General features: G+C 41.5%; 1 protein-coding gene across 1 annotated transcript in view; it reads right to left on the bottom strand.

Moving 5' to 3' along the window:
* Positions 1–13,886, bottom strand: part of LOC145989269 (paired box protein Pax-6-like) — a 278,537-nt gene that overhangs the window by 54,675 nt on the left and 209,976 nt on the right. Inside the window, exons 5-6 of the mRNA XM_083124594.1 lie at positions 13,258–13,394; positions 10,849–10,955 (exon numbers count right to left, since the gene is read on the bottom strand). Coding sequence (XP_082980720.1) covers positions 10,849–10,955; positions 13,258–13,394 — 244 coding nt within the window. The remainder of the gene's footprint in view (positions 1–10,848; positions 10,956–13,257; positions 13,395–13,886) is intronic.

The following is a 13,886-nucleotide window of genomic DNA, read 5'->3' as shown; positions in this document are numbered from 1 at the left end:
AGATATTATTAGAATAATTAAATCAAGAAGACTTAGGTGGGCAGGCCATGTGGCCCGAATGGGAGAGGAAAGAGAAGTTTACAGGATTCTTGTTGGGAAACCTGATGGTAAGAGACCTGTAGGAAGGCCAAGACGAAGATGGAGAGACAACGTTGAGATGGACCTAAGGGAAATCAGTAGAGATGGAAAAGAGTATATAGAACTTGCTCAAGATAGGGAAAGATGGAAGGCCTGTGTTGCTGCAGCCATGAACCTTCGGGTTTAAGAAGGCTAGAGAGTTAGTTAGTTAGATTTCAATAAGCACTGCATTACGAATCACGCTAAAAAAATAATAATGAAATAATAATAATTCAAAGTTTTGAGTGGGCTAGGACCCCACGGGCCCATATATGTTTGCGCCAATGGTTATCAAACATATTGTACTGACATAGCAGGCAATTCACTATTTCCGCGTTTTCTTAAAGAGAAAATCTATCGTAAAAGTTTCAACGTTTATAAAACACTTTAACACACCTTTCCCTCCCTTCTTTCGTTGTTGCTTACGTCATAAGACGAAGACCGCCCTAAACTTACAAGGGGTCTAAATCTTTAGTATATTATGATTTGCTTTTGCTTTAGTAATGTGGATGTAGTTGCGGAGACGTTATCCGAACAATTGCTACGTAGACGTGGTCCAGAACATGAGGAGCCGGGAATCCACTGTAGCTACACGCTTACAGAAGGAAATGAATATTTAATTAAGGCAGAGAAAAACTCCAACGAGCTTGTATCTTCCAGTTGTCCATTTCACGTGCAAACACCGCGCCGAGAAGCGACAACAATAGAAGTGTCCCTTGTCCACCGTCTCCAAGAGAATGGACATTAATGAGAGAGCGGGCATGTAGCGTGGGGGCAACACCCTGCTTTGACTTCGCGCGCACAGCCGCGAAAAAAGAAGTCTCCAAGTGTCGTCACGACATCCCCTCCCCTTCCTCCGCACCCCCACCCTCGCGCCTTCTTCACCCCAGGCAGACACCTCCATGGGATCTCCTCGGACTCATCCTTCCCCCCTCCCTCGCCCCCCTCCCCCCGGGGGTATTGATCCCCCGAAGCCCTGCCTTTTGTTTCCCTCCCCTCCCCCCGGTCCTCTTTTGCTTGCTTGACTCTCACCATGTCACCGTAGTCGGAAGTGTGGCAACGCGGTGGTCGACCTTGCGGTGTTAAATCTGGCAACACTGGAGCCATCAGAGTTGACGTCGAACCAGCTAACTGCGAAGCGAAGGGGGAAGGTTGGAGATTCGCAAGAAGGTAGGGATGGGGAGGGCGAAATCCTTCCGGAAAGAATGAGGGAAAGAGGTGTCGTAGCACACGACGCTCATGTGTCAACATGCTTTCCTCGCACAAATCAGATCGAGAACTATCTCTTAATGTTGACAATTGATTGACTAGCGGAGTGAATTCGGCGTGATTTCCTTTTCAACATTAGTTGAGCAACCGTTGAGAAATCAACCAATAGGGGCTGCACGGTCAATTGATAGTTTTACCTGGAGTGTATAAACTTCGTTGGACAGTTTCGCTCCACGTGGATACTTATTTCAATAATGTCGAATGTGAACTGCTACTGTAGAAAACGACAAAGCCCCCCCCCCCACCAAAACAAAAAAAACAACATGAATTTCTCCCCATGTTGCAAGTGAAAGCTGTTTTTTAAAGTTGATTATTAAGCCAGCACGATCTGTGAAAAATATGATGAATAAGTATTTACAGGATCCCATATATTCCTTATGGGGACTCAACTTCAGTTACGGCTAATCAAATGAAAGTTTCGACTTTTCCAACCGGAAATGAAATCTTGAGCCTGTCGCCTTTCAGTTCATGTGTTTTTATACAAGATATCTCCTCCTGCTATGACCATCCATACAAACTGTTCATCCTGCCCTTGAATGTATTCATTATACATTGTTGCCTTGCGGAACCTTGGCACTTCCAAATCAATCAGCGATTTACTCAGACACCCTCAAAACCCACCAAAATTTCCTCAACACTCCTCTACGCTTTTTTCTAAAAACCCCAATTTATTGTCATTTTGGATCTAAATTTTCCCCTTTCACCCCTATATACGAGCTTAATCCATATTATCCTATACCTGAGCCATGCTAACTGTCGCCCCCGTTCACAAAGCAGAACGGTTATTTTGACAAAATCCTGTTTCCCTGCTGGTCGCTTCGGGGAGGAGGGATGCTAAGGTTGCTGGTTGTTGCTCAAACAGGGGGACAGCGGTAGGCCTAATTGGCTGTTTGACTGCAAGTTCCTTCTTACGTAAACGCGGCAACAGCGGGTCACTGCCATAAAGTTGGGTCCCGTGCCGTGAGTTAGCTTGGCTTGACTCTAACTCTTGAACAATTAAATATAAGTAAACACAAAAAAATCTTAAACCTCAGTTGAACAATTCTGATAAGTTCTTCTAGAACAATATTTGCGCTTTTAATGAATTCATACTTCTAGATGGATGATTAAACTTAAAGTTCCTATAGAGCAAGTCGAGAGGCATCATGAAAATCTGAAATATTAATTGTAAAGTTTCCTACAGATTGAAACATAGTTATTTAACCACACGAAAAGTATACTAGAAAGCAAGCTCTAACATTAAAGACATCATTCGATTTCGATTCGATTCGACTTGGTATTTTAAGTCCACTTTGTGCACAGTAAGGCTAATCGGGACTGGACCTATAGTTTAAAGTGGAATCCGAACCACTTGTGCCTCCACCGGGTATCGAACCCGGGACCCCTTGATTACAAGGCGACGACGCTACCACTAAAGAGATCATGAAGAGGTAGAAGGTCGATTGCAATATCTTTATACAAATCAGAATCTAGATATTAAAAGATAGAAGTTAAGGTAAAGTCCGTGCATATAGCACCGTGCCATGAAGACACGTTTAGGGGATGTGGAGGTTGGGCTCCACACATTCTCGATCTGATATATATATATATATATATATATATATATATATATATATATATATATATATATATATATCCATCCTCTCTCAAGAGAAAATAATTAGCAAGTAGAAAGCAGAGGAGGAATTTCCCTTCACCCCTTCAAATACCACCCTGGTAACATATGCCACAAAAACTTGTGGGCTGTTGGATAAGACAGAAGAATCCGGGATCGAGTCCCTAACTCGGCATGGGTATTCCTCTGTCAATGTACCTTAATTTCGTTTCATCGCTATTCATCTTCATCGTTTTAATTAACAAAAAATGAATCAAAATAAGAAAAATTTTAAAAGAAACATTCATTCTCTGTTCTCAAACTTCTATAAATCATATGCGCAACAAATTATAATTATATATTTTTTTATTATTTCTGACAGTTTTTCTGTGAAATGGAATTGTGTTCCACATTACGACCATTGGACATGAATATTTTCTCGACTTGGCAACACTGATAAATATGATGATGCGAGAACATCCATTTTGGATCATCAAACGTAGGACCGCCTTCTCCAGAATAGATTCCCATTAAATTGGTAAGTAAATATTTCATTACAGCATTCTTTTGTTCTGATTTTCATGTTATTTTTTGCTGAATCGTGTCTGCAATGTATTTTGAGGGACGGATCACGGAATGCTCTTGAAGAATTTACACAGCATCAAGAATGTTGCAATTACGGCCTGGGAATGAGTGTTCTTTGCGTGTGTCCCTTCATCAATTTCATCATGTCATCAGTTATCCACATCTTCGCGATTACCTAAACGTGACAGAAAAGCGAAGTGAAATGAACCAAATCAAATGGAAGTGGACAGCAGGCTCTTGCCCCAAGTTGGAGAACTCTTCTCTAGGAAATGAGTCTATTGTAAAGAAACCTTTCCCTCGCTTGTAAGCGCGAGTACTCCCCCCCCCCTTGCCCTCCTGTAAGTCAACTGTAAAGAGTTATACCCTGTCCAGGATATCTCTGGAGGAAGCGAACGAAAACAAGTGGACACGCGAGAGCGAGCGGTATTGCGTGAAGGGGGGAGCGACTGCAGTTACCAGCCTTCGAGAAGCGTGTACTGCCCACTCGATTTCCCCTTCCCCTTCTCTCCCTCCATGTGCGGCCTTGCTCCAGAGATAACCACTACAAGGTATAGAATGTATGTAAGGGAGAATTCACACCGAAACGACAAGCGACAGGCGACACGTGTCGCTTGAAGATTTCAACAATCGAACGGCTTCAGCGGTCTGTCCTGCCGTTACGGTGTGGAAGGTTGCTGCTGATTGGCTCGTTCCCAGCCAATCTGTCGCTTCGGTGTGAATTCTCCCTCAAGCATCTTAATAGAAAATAATGTTGGATACATGAATAAATGATAAAATATAGCCCTGATCGGGCTATTGTCTATGATAAGGCTCCATGATTCTCTATTTTACATATGCGTATTCTTATGGCTCAGATTTGGAAACTGGGAACTCCAGAGGAAAAAAAAAGAAAAAAAGGTTCTTTCACCGTGAACCTGGAACAGATGGCTCGCCCTACAAATTGGTTCTCAGATGCCCCAGCAGGTGGCAGAAGGGGGACATTGCCGTTGACCCGGTTGGGTGTTTCTTTCTTCTTCTCTTGAGCCTTGGGACAAAACTCATCCGTCCACTGTGCAAATCAGACGGAACCCCACGAGGAAACGGATCAAAGGGAGCGGAAGAAGAATATGAGAAAGCGGGGAGGATGGACTCCGACTATTGATATGTCTATTTCCCACCCGGGAGTGGCGCCACGGGTGTTCTTCGAATGCACCGATTCAGAGACGAAACAAGTGCAGGGACTCACGTATGAAGACATATAAAAAATCTATAATGGAGGCCAAATACTTGTACTGTCGAATTTATTTATTTTTCCAGAAAACCAAAAACTCGAATTTTGAAAAAGTAAAATTTCATGAAACGGGTTTTCTGGTTCCGATGAAACCGAAAGTATTTAAAGTTTCGACAGCACTAATTTTACAAAAAAAAAAAAAAATGCATAGTTTTGAAATGTTTAGTAATGTACACGCACTCTGAAATTTTCAAGGCCGGAATTTTTAAAAAAGAAAATCACATTGTGAATACAATTATAAATAGGAAAATAATTATATTGTCTGATATATTTCAGTTTGAGTTTTTGTTTTGTGCCCTTTTATGCACAAATAGGCTTACTGGGACTGGACCTACAGTTTAAAGTTGGATCCGAAACGCTACGTATCGTTCCCGGAATATTACCTGATATTTACCATTTGAATATTTAGTAATATAGGTATGCATATGACACAGAAAATTTTTCGACTGATGAAAAAAACATTTTCAATGTAACTATGTTACTTTATTTTTCTATGGAAAATAAAGTACAATGCAGGGAGTACTGAACGCTATGAGCTCCTTTCGGTGCACCTTAGGATGTAGTTATAATTATTATTCATTACTTTTGCAGGCGACTATAGTTATTTCAACATTTTTCCCCGCCGTAAGATACACTGTTAGTGAATGTCTGAACGCAACAGGCAATCAGTTCCATTGAGTTATTGGGGGAGGATGCTGCATAATACACATATGCCTAATTTCTGGATTATTGTTGGGGCACATTTTCCCGTCCCTCCCTCTAACGACGCTAGCAATTCACAGCATCAACTAATCATGAGTTCTGGATTTCAGAAACTTAAAATCAAAGGTAACGAACGGTCTTTGTTCGTTTCGTGTATGTCTCCATTTTCTTAATTTACGTTACTATTCCGCCTCCCCAGGCCACTCGTAACCATGACGATGAATGACGTTTAGTTGGCATAGAGAGATAGGAATACTCATACAGAAAAAAAAAAAAAAATTACCAATCCGCGGTTCACCCCGAACATTTTGTGAGATCCGGAGTGGACCATACAGCTCGTTGGGCCACCTTGGCAACTTGTATTATTTGTTTGTATACGGTTATTTAACCTACTTTTTATACACTGGTGATTAGGCGAAAGGGTAGACGCACTGAATACTTACGTTCTAGCTGGCAGTACTTATATAGACCAACAGATGCCACTGATTTTTCATATCAATTTAATGCTAAAAAACCCGAATGGACTATATTACAACAGATTTTTTAGGGGAAAGGAAATTGTAGAACACGAACAATGCTTTGTTCTTGTTTGGAAAATATAAATGTGTAGTTGCTCGAGTGTGGAGGAAGACCGAACATAAATGTTTACCGTAAACATTTGTATAAATGTATATGTAAAGTAATGGGAACGAACAATTACAATCAGGAAACTTAAACCTTTCCTATCTCGCTTAAAATAGGTACTGCCCAGTCCAGCAAGTTCCTATTTCTCTGAGGGAGCAGGAAAAGTATAAGATATGTTCCTTCCTCACTGTTACCCAGCGGGTAGCTAGGTACCTGGGATTGCCTACTGCTGATGGCTTCCCGGGAAATGAGCCGTGTTCAAAAGTATAAAATAACGTATTAGAAATAATTCATAAATTCCTGGCCCGGGCATGCATGTTTGTGAATGTCCATTCATCAATTTCATCACTCATCCCCATCTTCGCAAATTAGCCAAAAGTGGCACAAGAAGCGAAGTAAAATAAAGCAATTCAATCAATTGTCACTGGACTATTCCTAGACCAGTATCGAATGTCTGGATGACTTATCCTGAAACAATTCTCGCCACTCAGTATTTTGACGACTGCGGACTATTGTTGCCAAACGCATGTTTGCACACACAGAAACACTGTTGTATATATATATTTTCTAAAGTGAAACTTCGAAGACATAATGGTGTTTTATGCAAGCCCACCCTTTGTAGGCCTTGGGACCACCTGTTCACACGGTTTGATAACATCATGGAAATTCATTCTAGCAATACATTTTTTGGGGGGCACGCAAGCCGACACCACACCTCCTGCAGAACAATCACCCCCTGCTCTGACGACGATTCCAACTCGGCGAAAACTAATATAGGAAGAACCCACCGCTGGCCCCGGTGTGGTCCCCGCCCCCCTCCCTCCCTCTGAGAGCAAACCAAGCATACAGAACGATGGGAGGCGGGCTTGTTGAAAGTTTTTAATATCGTGTCGGCTCCAAAACAATTTCTGGCCACCGTCACACTCTGTTCTCCGAGCCGCGGCCGCGCCACCAGGAACTCGAAAAATGAAAAGATGGGGGAGGGGCTGCAAAGAGTGAAAGGGGAATGAGGGGATAGGATCGAGGCTATAGTGCCGCCCCTCCTACTACCAGACCTCCCTTCACCCTTCCGAAATTCCAGAAATTTAATATTGCACTCTTAGGATATGAGTTTCTGTCGGCGGGTCGGACACAAGAGATGGTGGGAAACGCCCTTTGCTGTTGGCGATAGAACGCACTCATCAAGGAACCTCTTAGGGAGGCCTTGTTATATTATATAAATTCTTGTATCTCACTTTCGGTTTTTCTTTTCTTCTTGCATGATTCTCTTAGACCCCTCTTCTGCAGATGAGGATGGGGGGGGGAGATCTAATCCCACCCCACTCTTATCTTCTCCGTTTCTCCATGAACCAAGTTTTCCAAGTAATAAGCCTTTCTTTTTTTCCCCTTGTTTTTTGAAAATTTGTTTTCCACAAGCGGATGAGGAGGCAAGGAGGAGCTGTTTGCTTTCTTGGAAACGTCTTAGACAAGAGCTCTGACTTTGTGTACACAGTCGGGTGGAATCAACTCATGATATACATCCATGTCAATATGTTAGTGATAAGTGGTGTGCCCAGGATTTTCGAAACGGAGGTTACGTGTACTTTTCCTAGTCTAGTCAGTCCTCTTTTTGCCATCTTTTCCTGCTTTTAATGTTCTTCTTAGGAATGCTGAGCTAAAGGAGGGGTTATGACACCATGATCCCTCTTTGGGCACGCCACTCAAAGTGATGCTCATGAGTTTTGAACGTTTACAAGCAATGTCAGAAATTATGAAGAAACTAAATTCAAATTCCAAAATTCAAATTCGAACGCTCAGTTCGTTCATCCGGCATTAATAAAAAAGATCTGGAGCTTGTATTCCAGGCTAGCTGGCAAGCTCGAGTCTAATACATAGAAGAACTATCGCTTAAATACTGTGCATGCAATTGTTCACTTCAATAATAGGACGATGGTGTTTCTGGAAGTAGTAACTTGACATCTTAGGAGTTTGCAACCTGGCTGCCGTTGGCATGGCAACGTGGCTTTCTTGAAGACGCCGAGAACGTGCAAAATGGGTGTGTCTAACCACTTATACACGGCGGTTACGTTTATACTAGGGCTGAGCCGATACCGATACTCTTACCTATTCCCACCGATACCAATACCGATACTCTTACCTATTCCCGCCGATACCGATACTCTTACCTATTCCCGCCGATACCGATACTCTTACCTATTCCCACCGATACCAATACCGATACTCTTACCTATTCCCACCGATACCGATACTCTTACCTATTCCCGCCGATACCGATACTCTTACCTATTCCCACCGATACCGATACTCTTACCTATTCCCGCCGATACCGATACTCTTACCTATTCCCACCGATACCGATACTCTTACCTATTCCCGCCGATACCGATACTCTTACCTATTCCCACCGATACCGATAATCTTACCTATTCCCACCGATACCGATTCTTGAAAATTGTAATAATAATAACTTGTTCAAAATATTGATCAATATTAGTGTGATACTGTCATATGGCACAAACAATATTGCGTAAGTTTTGTACTTCAATTATATGCATCAATTTACCAAGAGTTTCGCTTCAAAATATTCAAGAATTAAATCAGAATATTAAAATACTATATGTTATATAATTGAAGACTAAAATTGGTAAACGCTGTAAGTGCCACAATAATTCAAACACAGTTTTCCACGTTTAACTGTGAAATGTGCCACGCTTTATAATGCGGTAAATTTGAAATGTGGCTGGTAGCCCTCTAAGTAGTTCAAAGGGCGTGTAAAGAGGTCACTAGTGTGCACGTTCTTACGGGCTGATGTGCGGAACGATGAGATTTCCCAACACTTTCGCTTTTAGCACTTACAACGTTTACCACTTTTAGTCCTCAATTTTAAAAATGCAGATTTTCCCGCAAAATTTGTGCAAATTAAAAATAACGTTCGAAATTTGCACAGTTTCCAGGATCGATACTTTCCGATACCGTTACCAGTGGTATCTGCCAATACCGATGCTATACCGATGCATCAGCATCGGCTCAGCCCTAATCGAGACTTTTCCTTCCCTCCATAGCTTAGGACCACGTGCCACCAGATCTTGGTATCAGCATACGCCACTGGTCAAAGATATCCCAAGTTCCTTTTCTCGATTATTCCAAACGTTCTTCCACTTGATCAAAGGCACGTCGAATTACTTGTAAACATTTGTACACTTATTCTTCTTAAGAGAGTCAGCCCATGCTTCAAAGCTGACACAAGTAAGTTATTATTGCAGGCTGAAGTGTGGTCCTTGCGAGGGGAAGGAGACAAGTGTTGCAACTGCGGGGTCAAGCATCGCAGAAGTGATCTGAGGAAAGCATTCGACATCGTTGAACAAAAACGCGAGCAAGAAAGTCGAGGCCCTGAGTAGCGAAGTGCGGACAGGAAGGAGGGTGCTTAGTGGAGCGCGAATCGCTATTATGAGAGGTCTTTTCATGCGCTAGCAGCAGCAATGGCACGTGGCACCCATTGCTAACGGATACGTCATGTAGCAAAAGGCGACGCACGTCACTCCAGCAAGCGCAACCCCCTGGCGGATGGCGAAAGTGGTTCTTCAAAGTGAGTGGAAACAGTCCCTTTCTGTGCCGGAGCTGCTGAAGGGTGCTTTTGCAGAGAAGGGCAACTTAGGTTTTGTCTGTACACGCTGTAGAAGGTGTAATGTCTTGAGGACATTGGTGTTGCCAGAGTCTTTACAGGGGCGGAAAGCGTTTGATATAAGATTGAATAATGGAAATAACAAAAAAGTAAAGCTATTCCCTCACATTGTGCAACATGCCAACACATCCATAACCTGGGCTCAGCACTACGCTCCGACCGTCTTCACCCCACCCCCAGGTACCCATTTATTAGACACTGGGTGAACCCAGAGCCGTTCTCCGCGGTGACATGGCTTGAAAAGTTCCCACCTTGAGAATCGAACGCGGGTCTACCTCCTGACAGTCAGGCGCCTTATCAACAGGTTCAACGCATGACTCGCGGCTAATTTTCGATAGATACCATACTAAAATTAGTACTTTCTTTTTAGAAAGAGCAATACAACCAAACACATTAGAGTTTTAAAATACAAATTGTAAGAAATTTTGGCGGAACTCCTGTCGCTGAAGGCTTGTTAGTTTTTGAGTTACTTACAGAAAAAGAAAAGGAATGAAACGATTTTTGTCACCAAAATTATCCCACCTCTGCGGGAGGAAGAAGAATAAAGCTAGTGAAATTGCGGTCCTGAAAGGCCAAGTGATGAAGCTCAGGACAGATTACGACGTCGCAGTCAATTCGCAACCCCCCCCCGCTCAAAATCTAATATCTGGGAGGATACAAGCTCCGAGAGGAACCCTTCAATCAAGCAAGCATTCAATACTGACACTGCTACATGGGATCGGATATGTTGAGATTCTACTTTGCATACTGGCAGAGTATTGTAACAGTTATCGGAAAATTATAAAAATGAAAAGGACTAGAAAAACAGAGAGAATAGAAGTTCCGAGGATAAACCAACCAATTCCGGTAAGTTACGCGCTCTGTACCTTCAAAACATACGTCGTATTCTTATTGCACATCTAGTACTCGTATCTTCCTCGTCATTGTACCTGCAATAACAGTAATACATCCACGCACAATTTCCTAATGTGAAAACAACAAAACAAGCAAGAGCGGTACACTTACCTTTCTTTTGTACGTCGGTTTCCGATGTGATGCTGCAACTACCATTGTGACCAGGGCTCGGACTTGGCTGCAGTGTAGGGAAGGGACTACCTCCTGCGGTCGGGTACCTAAAGACACACAAAACATCACATGTGACACGATACTACTAGTATTACAAACTCAGAAATAAGTTAACACTGAATTCTTTTCAGAGTAAAAAGAAAATGCTTAAGAAAGTATCGTAGTGTGGCGACCATGCCTGTACTTCTATTTTATCAAAAACTTCAACAAATAGAAATGGAATTTGGTGGATCAATATACCTGTATTGTAACCAGTGGCGTTCCCACAGGACGAGCTCTAGCCTACTGTGAAATGGTCCCAGTCACTAGCTTACTCCAATATATTTTTCAGAGAGAATTGGAATTATAAAGGTGGGTATTGATTATCTTCGTCTTAGAAGTTCTTCAAACACAAAAATGATAATGGGGGTTCATTTTATGACGAGTTTGCACTTATCAATTCGGTTTTTCCGAATTCATTACTGCTTTCATCTGCAAATTTTGATTTTTCCCCCCACAATTTCGGGAAAGGCTGTAGCCCCATCAACTCCTCCCATGAGAACGCCGGTGGCCTGAGTTACCCGCCTGTCCACCCACATTTACAGGATTTTTCTGAAAGACAAAATCACAGATACACAGACGAATGAAAGGTGAGAATGATTTGGATAGAAATCGAGAGAAGGAAAAAATAAATAAGAACATATGTAACAGGGGGTTGAAAGAGAGAGCCAGAAAGAAAGAATGACAATGAACAGAGGACTAAAGAGAGAGAGAGAGAGAATGAAAAGGAGATACACAAGCAGAGGAGATAAGGATAACATACCAAGGAATAGAGAGACTAGAGAAAAAGAAACAGGATGAAAGATAAAAAGAATGAGAGAGGAGATGAAGAAAGACAGAAATAATGAAAAAGAGAGAGAGAGACAGAAAGGAGAAGGAAACAAAGGAAGCAAGAATGAAAGAGATAGAACAAAGTTTGAAAGAGAGAATAAGTTAGATACATAACCAAGGGTCAAAGAGAGAAGGAAAGGTAAATGGATAAAGAAACAGAGAAGGAAATATAAAAAGTAACGGATAAAGAAGGAGCTGAAGAGAAAGAGCCGCAGAGCTCATCGAAAAACTTTCCCTCGTTCTTGATCTGTCAATTTTTTATATTGCTTTATAAAAATAAAGAATCATTTGCACTGACATCATAATGTATCTTTATCTTGTTTTATTTACATACATATTCTGCGGTTTAATTATAGATTCGCCTATATTCCGTTGTTTATATTCCACTTAACTCCGCGTTGCAACAGACCTCTGAAGGTCTGCAAGCGATATGTAATTGGACAACGACTGACCAGCGCGTCGAGTTCCATTGTTTCCGTTTATTGGCATTCCCGACCGAAGTCCGCTCCCAAAGAGGATCTAACCCAGACCACTTGCACTAAAGGCTAGAGCGCTAATCATCCAGCTAAGGGGGAGCCCACATTATATTCGTGTCGGAGCAACTTTATTAGAAAAATTATATATAGCACCATGGTAGTTAAGAGAGACGTACTTCAAGACATGCTTGCAATCCTAGATAAGCATATTATAGTAGGTTTTAAGAGTTATACATATATTACATGCTAGAAACTATAAGTCTTTAAGAGTTATACATGCTGGAAACTATAAATATCAAATTAATAAAACTTTCTGATTTCCAAACAGCGCAAACTAACAACAATTCTCATAATTGAACATAAATGCCACCGATTAAGTAAGATACAAATAAGATCGAGAATTATACGAAAATATATTTTTGTAATAGTTACTCTTGAAATCTTAATTCTTGGGATTAATTTAGTTTGGAACATGAAACGCATAGATTATAAGGCAACAACATTAACCACTACGCTATCGAAGAGCCAAAAATAATATAATCGATTGATTGTTAGCATACATCCTTGAATATTTCACTTCTGTATTTTGCATTTTGGGTTATTTACGTTGTTTTTATACATCTTAAGATTAATCGCGATGATGAGGATGAATAACGAAATGGACGAAACACAATGAAATGTCTCGGTTTTACCCATGGTTCGAATCCATTGTACATTACGTTCATCACTGTGTCATATTTCACTTCTGCAAATGTTGATGCGCGTTGGAGATTTGGCAACACTGCACACGAATATACATTACATATTTGTTGAATTCTTTGTATATTCACCACAAAAAATGTTTGCAGAGCTGTATCCTTACGTATAGACAACCAAAAGAGCTCTACAGTACAGCAAATTGCAGAGCGCCTAAGGATGAAGAGTGCAAACAGAGATTTGGAAAGGTAATAACGAGCATTTATGTAGATTCACAATTTTGTTGGAGGTTTTTGAAGGGACTTACCATGGATTGGGCCTGGGCCATGCCGTCTGGCCGTTGAGCAGCCTCAGCTTGTCGTAGACGGTGTCCGTGGTTGGCGTCTGCTGTTGCTGCTCTTTCTGGGCCGCCAGATTCCTCAACACCCGATTGATTGAAGACACCTGCGAATGGAAAACAAGTTCCGCATGAACATTTATGTAGGCACAATACTGAACGTAGAGCAACAGTTTTTCCCCAGCAATGATCCTGCATGGAGTGACTCTGGGGTTCATCAAACCTCTATGAAAATGCCTTCAGGGCATGTTTCAATATGCATTTTACATTTAAAAAGTTGAAATTCGTCACATACCACTTACATGGAGATACGTCAAATGAACAGCAATCTACATTAACTTTAAACCTCTAATTTCCCGGGCAGGACCGAGAATCCATGTCATCTGAGAAAGCCCATGCACTGGCAACACTGTGTGCGAGAATGATGTAGGCTTAAACCTTGTCCTGCTCCATAAAACTAGGCTGAATAGTTCAATAAAATATATCAATTCTACTTTTATTAAATACACTATACAACATTTAGAAGTCAAAAATTCAAAACAGAGATGGAGCAATCAATAACAATTTTTACGGACATATTATATTATGCTTGAAAGGCA

Source organism: Lepisma saccharinum, chromosome 6 (genome assembly GCF_977018435.1).
Source record: "Lepisma saccharinum chromosome 6, izLepSacc3.1, whole genome shotgun sequence".
Taxonomy (NCBI): domain Eukaryota; kingdom Metazoa; phylum Arthropoda; class Insecta; order Zygentoma; family Lepismatidae; genus Lepisma; species Lepisma saccharinum.
Note: the sequence above shows the minus strand (reverse complement) of the source record. Positions and strands in the feature narration are given on the sequence as shown.